The sequence below is a fragment of the Cricetulus griseus genome, chromosome 2 (genome assembly GCF_003668045.3).
Source record: "Cricetulus griseus strain 17A/GY chromosome 2, alternate assembly CriGri-PICRH-1.0, whole genome shotgun sequence".
Classification (NCBI taxonomy): domain Eukaryota; kingdom Metazoa; phylum Chordata; class Mammalia; order Rodentia; family Cricetidae; genus Cricetulus; species Cricetulus griseus.
Genome location: NC_048595.1, coordinates 330,222,893 through 330,237,592, shown reverse-complemented (window position 1 = coordinate 330,237,592; position 14,700 = coordinate 330,222,893). Strand labels below are relative to the sequence as shown.

General features: G+C 43.8%; 1 protein-coding gene and 1 pseudogene across 1 annotated transcript in view; both read right to left on the bottom strand.

The window, feature by feature from the left end:
* LOC103162133 overlaps window positions 1-3,352 on the bottom strand; it is a 3,455-nt pseudogene extending 103 nt beyond the window's left edge.
* Window positions 1-14,700, bottom strand: part of Ankrd55 (ankyrin repeat domain 55) — a 69,420-nt gene that overhangs the window by 44,252 nt on the left and 10,468 nt on the right. The window contains exon 4 of the mRNA XM_035439139.1: window positions 6,318-6,378. Coding sequence (XP_035295030.1) covers window positions 6,318-6,378 — 61 coding nt within the window. The remainder of the gene's footprint in view (window positions 1-6,317; window positions 6,379-14,700) is intronic.

The following is a 14,700-nucleotide window of genomic DNA, read 5'->3' as shown; positions in this document are numbered from 1 at the left end:
AGCTGTGCTCGCTTGCCGGTGGACAGCCTGGAAGCCAGTTTTGATACTGGCAATGGAGCATCGAGAATGACAAGTTTCACACTGTACGAAACAGAGTTGGCTGGAACTATAAGCCACAAAAATATCCCTTTCTCCTCTAACTTTCCCTGGTTGTGTTGTTTTGTCACTATGAATGTAGTTAATACAATAAGTCAAGTTTATTCATCAGACCCCATATTCATTCATCAGACACTATGCTCATTCATTCTGATCCCTGGGCTTTGACACCTGCTCTCTAAGCCCCCATCACACTGCTACACTGTGACTTTTGTAAACTCTGTCATTATCCCAACAAAAGTGGATATCACCACCTTCTATGGATTATCTGGCTTCCCCCATGACAATAGAACTCTAAGATCACAAAGTTCACACCTGCACTGCCAAGAAAGTACCTGCTGAACATGGGATTCGTTCTTAATAAACAGGCAGGTATTGCATGGCCCTCTCCCTGTTGTTGGAAAGAGCCAGCCACCCATATCTCATGTGCAATGACCAGTGACAAGAGAGCTGGAGCAACTACAGATCCAAAATATGAGGCAGTTGTCTGGCCTGTGACCACATATGTCTTTGTCAGTGCAATACCCCAGCCCTGCAGGTTAGTCTGTGCTCACCACTGACATCATCTTACCGTGCATGGGTCCCCTTGCTCTGAGGATCCATCACTGATTAATTCTTTAATTAAAGTTTTCATGTGCATGTGCCTTGGGGCAGTATTTTAAATAATGAAGGTAGACATCAGGGAGAACTTTGTGGCTTCTTTAAACACCTCCATATTGGAAGGTAAACATCTCTGTGGCAAATTCCTAGATAAATCTCGGAGAGTCACCAAGTCACTATTAATTTGGAGATCATGTTTGTTGTGTGATCCCCACGTAAGGCACAGGCAAGGCAAGTTATCCAGAGACCTTCATAGCAAGTTTTCAGATTTCCAAAGTCTCTTGCCAGTGGGAAATTGCTGTGTCCACAGAGTGTTTTCTCTGTCAACTACAGTCTCTCTCTTGGAATGGTCTCATTCCTGAAACTAGGAGCTTAAAGGGTGCAAACCAAATGGTTGAGCTTTTGGAAAGGAGAAATGTCAGACATATGTCCAAGCAGACCCATATTTTGAGGTACAAAATGAAAGATCAGAAAGGATTTTGATAAAAAACATGATGGATCATTTGCTTTTATTTGACCTTACTATTTTTAAGATGACTGTATTCTGATGAGAGAGAGAGAAAGAAAGGGTGTGGATTTGGGTATGTGAGTAAATGGGGAAGATCTGTAAGGAGTTAGGGGATAGAAAACTGTAGTCAGAGCACAGTGAATGAAAACGAATCTATTTTCAATTAAAAAAGAAAACACTAATGAAAGAAATGGAAGAGAGCAATTGAAAATGGAAAGACCTTTCATGTTCACTATTTAGCGCAGGCTAGCCTCAAAATTACAGCCCTTAGCAATGCCAATGCCTACTGTAGCTATGCTCCATCATGCTGAACTCAGTACTTTTAATATCACCAAATTCATGGAAGTTTTGTGTGATTAAATGCATCTAATTAGAAAAAAAATATAATGGCTTGGATGGTTCGAGCCAAAAGGGACAAGCCTGTTAAAAACAACAAAAAACTGAAAAAGAGATACTAGTGAGAAAGTAGAGACAGCATGTGATAAAACTTAGAGGGAAACACACACACACACACACACACACACACACACACACACACACACACACACACAGTGGGACTATGACCAAACTGCATAGCAGATGAGTGTCAAGGTCACAGTGTGCTCTGAGCTTGGTCTAGGGTAGAAAATTCTAGAAGCACAGAGTGACTGGTAAAGAAGGGATGGGCAAAGGTGATCAGTCTTTACCAAGACTGACAAACTGTCCCCAGACCCCAATGGGCACCTTCCTGCTCCCTGCTCCCAGGTTGTGTGTCCCTAATGCCTCCTGTTAGCCATGTTTGTCTTGAGGTGAGATATGCTGGGAAGGGGCATCTTGCAGTTGACAGTGTGTGCAGTGCTCTGAAAACTCTATGAAGGACAGGCTCAAGACACAGTTGTGAAGTTCCATGGTAGAGCATTGGCTTGGCCTAGAGTCAATTACTAAGTGACTGGAAGTGTGGCTCAGCATTTAAGTGCCTGCTTGGAATCCACCATGGAGGGACTGTGGGTGTGTCTCAGTGTTGGGCCTTTCAAAAATGCTCTAGTGAGGGGCTGGAGGTGTGGGTCAAACTTAGAGACTCTTTCTAGAAGCCTCCTGTGAGTGACTAGTGTCATCGTTCAGGAATTCAACAGTTGCATAACATATACAGTGGATGCCTGGGTTCCATTCCCAATACAAGGGGGTTTTGAGAAAAAAAGCCCAATAAACCTATTGTGTGCTCATACTACAATAAAATAAAATTTTTAAATCTGAAAAAAAAAAGAAACAGAGTTGGGTGTTCTTATGTAGGATTGTGTCCAGTGATCGGCATGTGTAACAAGTGACATATTCCTTGATATATCTTCTCAAGACATTTTTTTATCTGTGTCTGTTGGAATCTTCCTTTGATTACAAGCTGGTTGTTACCATCTATAGAACCACTTGTACCCAAATCTGCCAATAAAAATTCGAGGAGATGTTTGGGTTGACAATGTAATAGTTTACAGATATCTGTACAATTGACAAAAGTTTTCTTGGTTCCTACTCGGACAACCTGTGGAGGTTTCATAACAAATTTCCTCTTCTCTCCAGCAACCATATCTGGATTCTTTTCTCTCATGATGTTGAACACTCGGTTCAGCAACTCCTCATATGAATAGTCTCTTTCTAAGCCTGCCCAAGCAGGCCCAGTCTGATTACTGAATGAAATGCCACTGTCATTTTGCTGTCTTTATCTTCTAAAGCTTGGTCTTTTTCTAGTATTTCATCTTCATCTGGGAATTTGACATTCTTCTTTTTCTTCTTTTTATTGCCAAGCATAATATCCAGGTCATCCTCTGGCTCAGCTGGCTCTTGAGTATCACTTTCAATGCTCAAAGGATCTTAAGATCCTTTACACCTTCTTTAGCTTCATCAATGTCAAGTATCCTTTTTTGTTTTTTTCTTCTTTTTCTTTTGATTAAAGAAGTTCAAGTCATCTAAATCATCAGATGCATCCTTTTCCCTACTGTCTGCTTCATCAGCTTCCACATCTTCGTCTTCAGTTGGTTCTGGCTCCACTTCTTTTGTTTCTGAGGGCTGGGTTTCTTCTGTCTGAGCATCACCTTCTTTATCTAACATAAAAGGCTTCTTCTTCTTCTTCTTCTTTTTGCTCATAGTACCATCAAAAACCATCCCGTCCCTGGACATGGTTGTGCTTCTAGCGGGTTCGGCACGGGTGGGAAGTCAGACCGGTCAGCTTCAGACCCCAGACTCAGCAAAGCTCCTACTGACAGCACCATGCTAGGCTCTTGCATCAGCGAAAGGGCTATTTTTTGTTTTTTCAAGACAGGGTTTCTCTGTATTGGTTGGAGCCTGTCCTGGAACTCACTCTGTAGACCAGGCTGGCTTCGAACTCACAGAGATCTGCCTGCCTCTGCCTCCCGAGTACTGGGATTAAAGGCATGTGCCACCAATGCCCGGCCAGAAATTGATTTTTTCCTTTCTTCTTTTCATGACTCTTCACATCTGTGGGCTTCACATCCATGGATTCAATCAAACGAGGATTTAAAAAATTGTGGAAATCATACCTGTCTTAATCATGCATGGGGGTTTTCCTTGTCATTAAACAATGCAGTATAACAACTATAAACACATTGCTTACATGGCATTAGGCATTGTAAGTAATCTAGAGAAGAGTTGAGATCCAAGAGAAGATGCCCATAGGTTACTGGCAAAAACTATGCTGTGTTATAGAAGGCACTTGAACTTCAGATTTTTGGTATCCTAGAGACAACTCAGGACTAGTTTCCCATAAAAACAAGGGGCTGATCTACATTAAATCTACATGATTTTAATTATAGATGCACACAGCATGAAAAACCATGGATGTTAGGAACAGAAGTGAACCATTTTGTGTAACTTAACAACCATTTTGTGTGACTTAGAATAGGCCTGTAAGCTTGCCACCAAACAGTTCTGATAAGAGAGTATGATGTGTTAATGGACCAGCCAGGCACCCATAAGGCGACATTGTTATGTTAGTGAACTAGCCCCACTCTTTGAGTGAGTCCAGATAGCCCAAACCCACAACCCCGTGAAATGATACAAAAAATTGGAACTTCGGTAATGGTCTCTAGGTCCTTGCTGCCGTATTCCCAAGACTTGTCTTCTCTGACCTCTTGTGTTGATACTCATTACCAGAGGACCTGAGATTGGCCTGTGTGTGGCCCTGGCTTCAGTGACCTTTGAACTTTTGGTACTGTTGCTGGGCTCACACATGACTTCTAAATCTCCTTCCAGTGCCATTCTCCTGACCTGCCACAACTGAAGGACTTCACAGTGAAGGAGCCCGCAAAGTTCCTGAGGCATCCTCACTATGGAAGTATCTCCAGTTGAATCCTGCAGCTGTATTTTCTGCTCAACTAGCTGTTCCCCGATTGCTGACACATCTGTTAGCATGGACTATAAGGGATATTTGTGTGTCTAAACCAAGCATATTTGAAAGACAAATTTTGTGTGGACATTCTAATTGCCAAATACCTCACAGTCTGAAGGCCATGCTCTCTGCAACAAGCAAGTTACTTAGAGAGTGGTTTCAAATGGACGCAGTCCTGCAGAGAGACAGGCTGAAGAGGGAAGTGTGACCTTGGGTAGGACACATCATCATGGAGGTTGCCACTCTCTGAGCTTAAAATTCGGTGGGTCTAAATGGTGGTGTGATAACAAGAGGAACTTTTCTTATTTTGAGACAGGGTCTCTCTATGTATTCCTGCTGGAGTCTGGTTTCAAAGTCACAGAGATCCTCCTTCCTCTGACTCCCAAGTTGTTCTGGGATTAAAGGCATAAGCACTATGCCCCTTGGATTTTAGAGGAAGAACCATAGACCTTTGAAAGATCTGTGTTTGCCTCTGCCTTCATGGGAGGAGTAGGGTGATGGGGGAACTATGGCTTTGGTGGGAAGATAGTTCAACTTCAAAGTAGCCAGGGTTGCAGTCTGCAAATGGAATTTGGCTTTGGGGTATGGATGACTCAATCACCAGTTACCTAAATCAGACCCACTTTGCAGTGGGGCTGAGGTAGAGGAAGTAGTTGGTAGCTTCCTTAGGGTCTAGACATCCCCGGTGTGTGACATAAGTGCAGCCTTCCAAGCACTCACTTCCCATGTGGGTACAGAGTGATCAGTGCACACATCTCCCAGCTGGTTCCTGGTTCTCCTTTGTAAAGCAGAAGTCTAAGAAGGTGCACAGCTCTGTCCTCTGAGGTTTGGCTTTGGTTCACTGGAGATGTGTGGAGCAAACACAGTGCGTGACCACAAATCAGGGAGATGTCCAATCTCAAACCCAAGCTGCAAACAGGGGACTTTTGGTGTGGTCATCATGATGGTGAGGGGGGAGGCCTTTGAGGAAAGGCATAAGATGGATGAGGGCAGAGTTGTAGACCAGGAGGAAGCTAAGAAGGGCTGACTCCTACCTCAGTGTCTGGGACCAGCTGGATTTATAACAACCAGTGTAGTGTGACATCTTGTGTATGTGTGTTTTTATTGTGACTACATTTTCTCACTATTATCAGCCCATCTTACTGAAGGGCAACTTAACCAAGAACATGTTTATATAGAGCCCAGTAGGAGCCCAGGTATTTCCATTGGATTTGGGACGATTGTGATAGAAATCCATTGGCTGATGAAAGTCAGTACTCATTTTTTGAACAACCTGACATAACTATAACAAAGCCCTAAACTGCTCTGGGGCAGCACTACAGGGTCTGATCTAGAACTCTGCTCAAGGATGGGGATGGTTTGGAAGCTTCTGCCAGGCTGACACTTAGCAATGTGAAGAGAGCAGCAATTATGATTAACAGGGACTAGTAATGCTGGTCTGGGACTAGTCTGCATATCCTCCTGACATGGAAAGAACACATCTGGAACCACAGCTTGTAGTTTATATTGAGGGAACTCAAGAAGACAGGAGAGGGAATGCCCAGAGGGAAAACAGGAAATTTCAGTCATATGATTAATGTCTAAGTACTTAATTCAAGAAAGCTCCTCCCTGGTAGAAGCTGCCCACACCCAAGATGATAGAGTTCAGCCTGAAGGTAGGAGCAGAGAAGCTTGCTTATATACAAAGGATGCCTTCTGCCTTCACATGCCAACTGTGGCCGAGGACAGCTGACTCACCTCCGTGTCCTGATGATTGATCTCACTGAGGCTGGACTGCTGCAGCAGGACTATGAGGAGCCTGTGGGGAAGAACAAGAGTGGTTCAACAGCACGGAGAGTCATGAGTGCTTAGAATGGACATCCAAGAACAACACTGGGAACACAGTTGAAGCCCTCCAAATAGAATGAGGCTCTTCCCACCAACCCAAGAGAAAGAACCATGGGAAGATGTGAGCAAGGAAAACAGATAAGCACATCTGTCTTCTCCAGCTTATTGCCATCTTGGTGTTGCTGGGGGCAGAGGGGAGGCAGGACAGTGACCTTCAGCCTCACCCTCTGTCACCTACAAAGTACGTCAGTATCCAAACTCAAGTGCTGTTGTGGAATATTCCTTTGCACTTTGTGAAGATGTGTCACTGTGATTGGTTTAATAAAGAGCTGAATGACCAATAGCTGGGCAGGAGGAGGTATAGGTGGGACTTCCAAACAGACAGATATCTGGGAAGACGAAAGGGGGAATCACCAGCTGGATAGAGAGGAAGCAAGACAGGAGAAGAGGTAAAAGCATGAGCCATGTGACAGCACATAGATGAATAGAAATGGGTTAAGCTATAAGAGCTAGTTAGAAACAAGCCTAAGGTATAGGCGAGCTTCCATAATAAGTCTCCATGTCTTTTTTTTTTTTTTTTTTGGTGAGCTGGTAGCCCAAAGAAAAAGCCTGTTACAATATGTGCTACATGGCTTTTAGTCCCTTGTATCAGCAAATATAGTGCTTGCGTTTATACCTTCCCATACCAGTAAAATAGGAACACCTGAGCAGGAGATGACAGGATTCAATGAGAAATAAGTCACTGATTTTCAAGTCCAAGTTCACTGGCTTGTACTTGGTTGGTTGAGGTCAGCATTCCCTCTATGAGGGAGAGGCGGGTGGTTGTACTGTCCTAGGGCCAGGCTCTGGAGCCAGACTGTCTGGGTTCACATCTCAGACCTGGGAAACACTGTGCTCTGAGGCAAGTTACTTCCCTTCTCTCTGCCTAAGCATCCAGTGTTTGGGGCAATAAGTCCTGGTCTCACAGCTCAGTGTGAGAATTGAGTGAGGTAATATTTACAGAGATTGTAGACTATGGCTGAAACACAAAGTGTTATTTCTAGAAACATTAGTCCTAGATTTCTGAGCCTTGGCCCCAGCTCTGAACCACCAGGGGGATTTTTTTTTTAAGCCACAAACAACTGGTTTGCACTCAGTGGGTCTTGGAGGAGCCTAGTCATTACAGCTGAAAAGCACCTTTTCAGGCCAGTCTGGTAAATAGCCATGTTTGGAAACCATTGAGAAAGTGCTGGTTAATGAATTCCCACCTTGAGGACTGAGAACAGTGCAGGCAAAGAGGTTCAAATGATTTTAATAAGAATCATCTGCAAAATGAAATTGTTTAGTTCTATTCCCCAACCCACTTTTCCATCTCTCTGTGTATCCTATGTGTCCATGTGTGTCCTATGTGTTCCTATGTATGCATACATACATGCTTTTGTGTGGTGTGTGTATATGTGCACACGTGCACGAGCGTACATGCAGGACAGGAGTGGCCATCACATGTCTCCCTTAGTTGCTCTCCATCTTTTTTGGAAACAGGGTCTCTCACTGAGCTCAGGGCTCATTGATTGTCCAGGCTGGCATGTCAGGAATCCCAAGATTGTCTTGATTCTGGGTTATGGATTTGAGGTGCCATGATTTTACTTGATGATGGGGCTCCACACTCAGGTCTTTGTGCTTGCATGGAAAGCACTTTAGTGATGGAGCCATCTTCCCAGTCTCTCAGTCCAGTTGTCATTGTGTCTCGGCTTAGATGATATCCCAAACCCTGTTATTAAATTACTACCAACAAGAAAGGAAAACAATGATGGACCAATCCTACTGCTTCTGTAAAATCAAGGAAAGCTTGATTGGGGATGAGATTATCCTTATTTGCTATGGACAGGAAATGGCTGGGTTTGAATCTAGTTTTTCCACTGTCTTCTGGGGGAGCTAAACTGCTGTTGGGGCTCAATTCTTGCCTCACTGCTGAGTGACCATCCTATGCAAAACAGTCATGGAGAGAAGGATCCAGTGGCTATAGCAGGCTGAGAATCCCTTGCACAGACATTTGTAGGAATGGGCTAAGACTGTGCAGTTTGTCTCTTTTACACTTCCTGAATCCTATGCTCCTACCTTTATCTGGTAGGAAGTCATTGTAAAAATAACTGAGACCAGGTATGGTGCCACATGCCTTTAGTCCCAGCACTTAGGAGGCAGACACAGAAGGATCTCTGAGTCAAGACCAGCTTGGGCTCCAAAGCAAGTTCCAGGACAGCTAGGGCTACACAGAGAAACCCTGTCTTGAAAAACCAAAACAACAGCAATAACAAAGAAATAATTGAACTGGGGTAACACTTTTTGTTTCTGATTGTCTGGGTGTATTTTCCTCTCTGGTTGACATATGGGTGATTGTGGGCTGAGCTGGTGACTTTCTTCTCTGTGTCTCTCTCCAGTGACCACTTTTAATCTCCAGGGCCCCTTTGGTCTCCAGTGGGTACAGAAGTGGGAGGGAAGTCAAGAGATGAGCTAAGGTAACTTGTCAACTCCCTAATGCTGCGGCCCTTTAATACAGTTAGTCCCTCATGTTGTGCAGATACCCTAACCATAAAATTATTCTGTGGCTACTTCCTACCTGTAATTTTGCTACTGTTAGGAATTGTAATGCAAATATCTGATATACAGGATATCTGTATGCAACTCCTGTGAAAGGGTCATTAGACTCCCTAAAGGGTCACGACCCACAAGTTGAGAACCACTGAGCTAAGAGCAGTGCTGCTCTCTCATCTAGCCCCCGTTAAATGGGCTCCTCTATACTCAAACAGGTTTTTTTTCCCCTGCAGATCCAGTAGAGAGATGACTCCCAGGAAAGTAAGGCTCAGGGAAGATTTCAATAGGGGTAAACAGAGAAAGACCCCATGCTACAACCTGTGTGGGTTGTCAATTTCTCTTATGGTCTTCTCAAAGTCTTTCTCTCTGCAGTCCCTGGCTCTGAGGATGACATTTGAGGATGACACCAACAGAGTCTCCACACCTCTGACTTTGTTGAGAGGAGGGGCAGAGTCAGATTGGCTTCTGGCAATGGTTGCTTGTCCCCTTTAGGTTCAGGCATGGTAACATCTTTCTGCTCTTTTGGAGAACATGAGGTTTTTGTTTAGTTTGTTCTTGTTTTTGTTTCAGTATCTTGATGTGTACCCTAGGCTGGCTTTGAACTCCTAGGTATCGTAGGCTGGCATCAAACCTGCGATTCCCCGTCCTGCCTCAGCTTGGTTTAACAGGCATGTGCCATTGTGCTAAATGAATAGAGACCTCTGTCTCCTGATCTTTCACTGGATTTTCCTCAGTTGCTACCTTTTGTAATCTCCTGTTTTCTCTGTCTAATGGATCAATCTGTGCTATCTAACTATTCAAATTTGAAGCCTTCAAGACTTGTATGTCCTATCCCCTCCCCACCTACCACAGTGTTTTCTGTGATTCAACCTGAACTAGAAACTAGATGGCTGCTATGTAGCCTGGTGACTGTTGTAATTTTAAAAATGCTTCGAAGAGAAGTCATTCCATACAACAAGACTCACTTAGGAGGTTTATTGGAAGAAGAGAGAGGAGGGGCAGAAAAAGGGCCAGAGAGGTGGAGGGGCAGAGACCAGTCCCTGGGGACAAGAGTGGTGGAAGAGAAAGAGAGAGAGGAAGAGAGGGAAGGAAGGAGGGAGGGAGGGAGGGGAAAGGAGGGAAGGAGAGAGAGATGGGAGGTGGGCAGGGCCCTTTAAAAAGGAAATATTGTTAACGTGCACAGGTGGTGCTCTTAGTGGCAGCAGCTGAAGGCATATCCTGTTAGAACCCTAAGCGCAGGCCAGTACAGATGTCAGAACACTAACAGTGACGCTGCTGTTCTGTGGTGTGGAGGTAATCTGGCTCAGTCCTCAGATTTATTTTCCTAGAGCACCTCCAGTGTGATGTTATAGTGGCCAGAAACATTCCACCAGCCCTCTCCACTAGAACCTGTTCAAACTGTCCTCAGATCTCAGAGCAATAGCTCCAGACCTCTACATACCAGGTTCCAGCAAACAAGGATCTCCAGGAGGTACCTTCCCTCACCCAGGGCCATGATTGAGTAATGAGAACACAGATGCTATTACAATCCCTGCTTTTTACCAAGTAGCCAGGGCCTTGGACAACTTATAACCCTTTAAGGACCTCATTTTCTTATCTGTGAAATGGAGAGCATACCTCCTCATTCCTAAAGATTTGCTACAATTTTTAGTTGAGTCAGTGCTTATGAAGGACTTAGGATAGCTTTTATGTGCCCATTCTGAATTTCTCTCTAATGGTTCACTTTTTAAAACCTTGCTGGGTCTTGTCTTTTCTGGGTCTTCCTTGATCACCTTCTGATGATTCGGGTGGCAGCAGGGATCAGTAAGAGACAAAATAGGAGCAGCTTACTTCTGTAATCTTTTCTGTTTTGCTGACCCCACAGGCTCCAAGCTCTGCAGCTCAGTGATGGCAGTGAATGGGGATAGGCCCCCAAGCCAGCCTCCTCATCCTGCCCCTATGCTATCTGGATGCAAGACTGCGATATAATGAAATACCCACATCAAGTTAGAGCATTAGTAACTCATAGAACCCCAAGGTAGTAAGCCAGGAAAACCCCTGGCTGTAGTTAAGAGTGATGAAAACATGCAGAATTGCTGGAGCTGTGGCAGGGGAAAATGAAAAAAAAGAAAGAAAGGGGAAAAAAATCTATCTGTTACCATGGAGACCATGAAGAAGTCCTTTAGAGAGCCCAGTGGCTTCTTTCAGAGGAAATTGCCACTTGCCTTTCAGGACTAGTGTGTACTGGGCTCCACAAACACAACTCTGTGTCTTTGGGACTTTGTCCTAATGATCCTGTCCCCCTTATCACTCTGGCACTCTCTGAATGTCCCAGCTAAGGGTACAAGAAAATCTTGGGGTGCTGAACGGGAGAAAACCTGGACCTGCTGAGAGCAGGCACAGGACTTGTGGGATGAAGCCTGGGCTCCTTTGTTTTCTAATGTATAAAACGCTTATCCCTGTGTCTGCTCCAGTCCCCACTGACCTGGGCCTTAGTTGAGGATGTAGATCCAAGCTGATCAGACAACCTGCATCTCTTTAAAGGCTAAGGGCAGGATGCGAGCATCCCTCTGGATTAGTTAAAAGCAACTTCAGTCTGAAGCTTCCCTCTCAATAACCTCCCAAGAGTGTCACATGGGAGGAACTTGCTGTTTGGAAACCTGAGAGTCAGCAGATTTTTAAGCCAGTGTAAACATCTTTTCACAAGGCCTCCAGGTGGCTGTTCGTTCTGCTTACTAATATGATGAAAATACAGATGGACCTGTGCTCACAAAAGTTGCAAAGTGAATTTCTGGTGAACTGAATGGCTTCAGATTCTGAAGTCCAACAGAGTCTACACAAAGGGGAATGAATGTTACTATCCCAACATCCTTTGCAACAAATGGGTATTGCATGTTGCCACAGGGCTGTGGGCACAAATAGCTGTGAGTTTGCATATACCCTTTGCAGACCTGTGTGTGTCAAGGTGGGAATTGGTGGGTGGCAGTAAGTGGGTCCTATTCTTTAATGCCAGCATGTGGTATTCATGCTTGTCTACTATCTACTATCACCATTAATATTGCACTCACCATCAATGCTTTCAGAACACAATGCACTAGGTACCACATTTAGTGGCTTCAATGCGTTTTCCTCTATTTCTACCTATCTTCTTAATATGGGAAGAATTTTATTCTAGAAAAGAAACTTTTGGGCCTTCACATAGTAACTTGTTCAAGACAAAGTGGTTGGTCAGATAAGGCCGGATTCAAGTTTGGTTCGACTCCCAGCCATTCTTGACCTCACTCAACCCAACAAGGATTTTAAGTGAGTTTTGGTTACATGAATAAAAACAAGGTGAGTGAAGAAATTAGCCAGAGAAAACAAGGCAGAAGATGGAAGACACATGTACAGTCCTGTGCATATGTTTAGGTTTCAAACTGAGTTTTGAATTTTCTAAGCACAGAAAGTGAGGCCCGGGTTCATAAACCACAGTGTTCCTATAATGCAAATTCCACCTCTTTTCTCTGGAGAAGCAGAACAATCCCTCCCTTAGAGAAAGTTTTTTTTCTGTGGTTTCTTATATAGGATTTTAAAAGATGTTGTAATGAATAAAATATGACCTGATCGTGAGCCAGTGAATTTTGTAAGGCTGTTTCTCATAAGGCCTGGCAACACAGGCCAAAGGCTTATTGATAAAATGTGACCATTGCAATAAACTCTGCAAGGCCCACAACAGTGGCTCACGGGAAGACAGCAGACCCATCAGGCAGGTTTCTTTCATGTGCGCATTAGTTAGTTAGCTTCCATTTGCCACAGTTTCTCTTCTGTGAAGTGGGGGTAAAAGAATTACATATTGTATAGAAAAGTAGTGTGTTAAATGGGACAGGACCTAGAAAACACCAAGAATCTTGTTCAGAGCATTACTTATAAAAACTGATATCAGCGGGTGGTGGTGCACACCTTTAGTCCCAGTACTCTCCCAGAGGCAGAGGCAGGGGATCGCTGAGTTCGAGGCCAGCCTGATCTACAGAGCGAGTTCCAGGACAGCCAGAGCCACACAGAGAAAACCTGTCTCGAAAAACAAAAAAGCAATACCATCCTCCTCATCATCAACATCATCTTCCTCTTCTTCCTCATTGTCATTATTTGCTATTAGTTTAATTCAGATCTAACCATTTGCTAAGTCAGCCTAAGGTTATACCTATGGATGGGCTGGTGAGGTGGCTCAGTGGGTTCACATGCTTTCTTCCAAGTCTGAGGACTTAAGTTTGATCCCTGGAACACACCTGGGTGAAGGAGAGAACCAACTTCTGTAAGTTACCCTCTGATTTCACATGTATGCCATGGTGTACACTCATACATACGTACGTACACACACAAAGTAAATAAATGAATTTTTTAAAGGTTGTGTCCATTTAAGAAACTAGGCTCACATGCCTAATGGGAGAAACTCTGCTTCTCAGTGCAGTTGCAATGTTGGAAGATGCCTATAAAACGAGATAAAATCTGTGTGGTCATTTGAACATAATTAGTCCTAGCCCCCATAAACTCATAGAGAGTGGCCCTATTGGGAGGTGTGGTCTTGTTAAAGTAGGTGGGACCTTGTTGAAGGAAGTGTGTCACTGAGTTTGCAGGCTTTAAGGTCTCTTTTGCTTAAGCTTTGCCCAGTGTTACAGTCCACTTCCTGTTGCCTTCTGCAGGCTTCCATGAGGACAATGGGCTGAACTTTGGACACTATAAGCAAGCCACCTGGATTAAATGTTTTCTTTATAGGAGTTGCTGTGGTCCTGGTGTCTCTTCACAAGCAACAGAAACCCTAACCAAGACAGTCTGGTATTTTTTGTTTGTTTGTTTTTTGTTTTTTTCAGAAAGCAATGCCAAGTGTATGCTGATGCTCAAACAGGGTTTGGTCCAATGCTGTGACAAAGCATGACTTGGTTAGCTTCTTCAAACACCTAATGCAGATGTAACTGTGCCATGAATTCTTATAAGACAATCACAAAATACATTATTTTTTATTAATTTACTTCCAGGAGGTTTTGTAAGAATGGACAAGGCTCTCTTTGCTCCTCTTTGCCCATTACCAGGCCAAGTGAGGGATATTTTGTGGTCATTCAGGATGCAAGCTACCAGATGGGAGGTGCTTGGGTCGCTGAATCACCATGTGGAGGGAGCCAGCTATCACTTAGCAACTCCTACACTGGGACTGTGATATGTCTGAGAACTAAAACTTGAGTGTGAAACACTCAAGCTTTGGGTCTTACTAACTTCAATACCTATAATTACCATAACTTCAGTAGGCATTTATCTTTCAGAATAAGTAGCTTTTAAAATTACTCAGGAGGAGTAGATAAAGTCAGTTAAGTTGCGTAATCAAGGCAGAATAACTCTTAGAAGGTGTTTTTAAAACTTATTTTCTTAAGATCACTCTTGCAGAAACAGTTTACTTTTGTAATTAAATATTTGTGCAAGCTGTTTAAAAAATGCCTTCCACTCCACTCCCTCCCCTCTCTCCCCTCCTCCCCTTCTCTTTTCCTCCCTTCCCTTTTTCTTTTCTGAAAACAGACAATACCCTTACCTATGGTATTCACTGATAATTAATGGTCTGGGCCTGCTATTTCCTCTCTTTATCTTTCCTCTCTTAAACTTTCCTTGCTTTATCAGGCTTTGGGTAAATTGTGTTATTTCTGGGCATAGTCCAAGGTAGCAAGTGGCAAGCCTCAGGGATAGTCCTGGGATTTCCCATGCCTTTTACTTTCTGTAA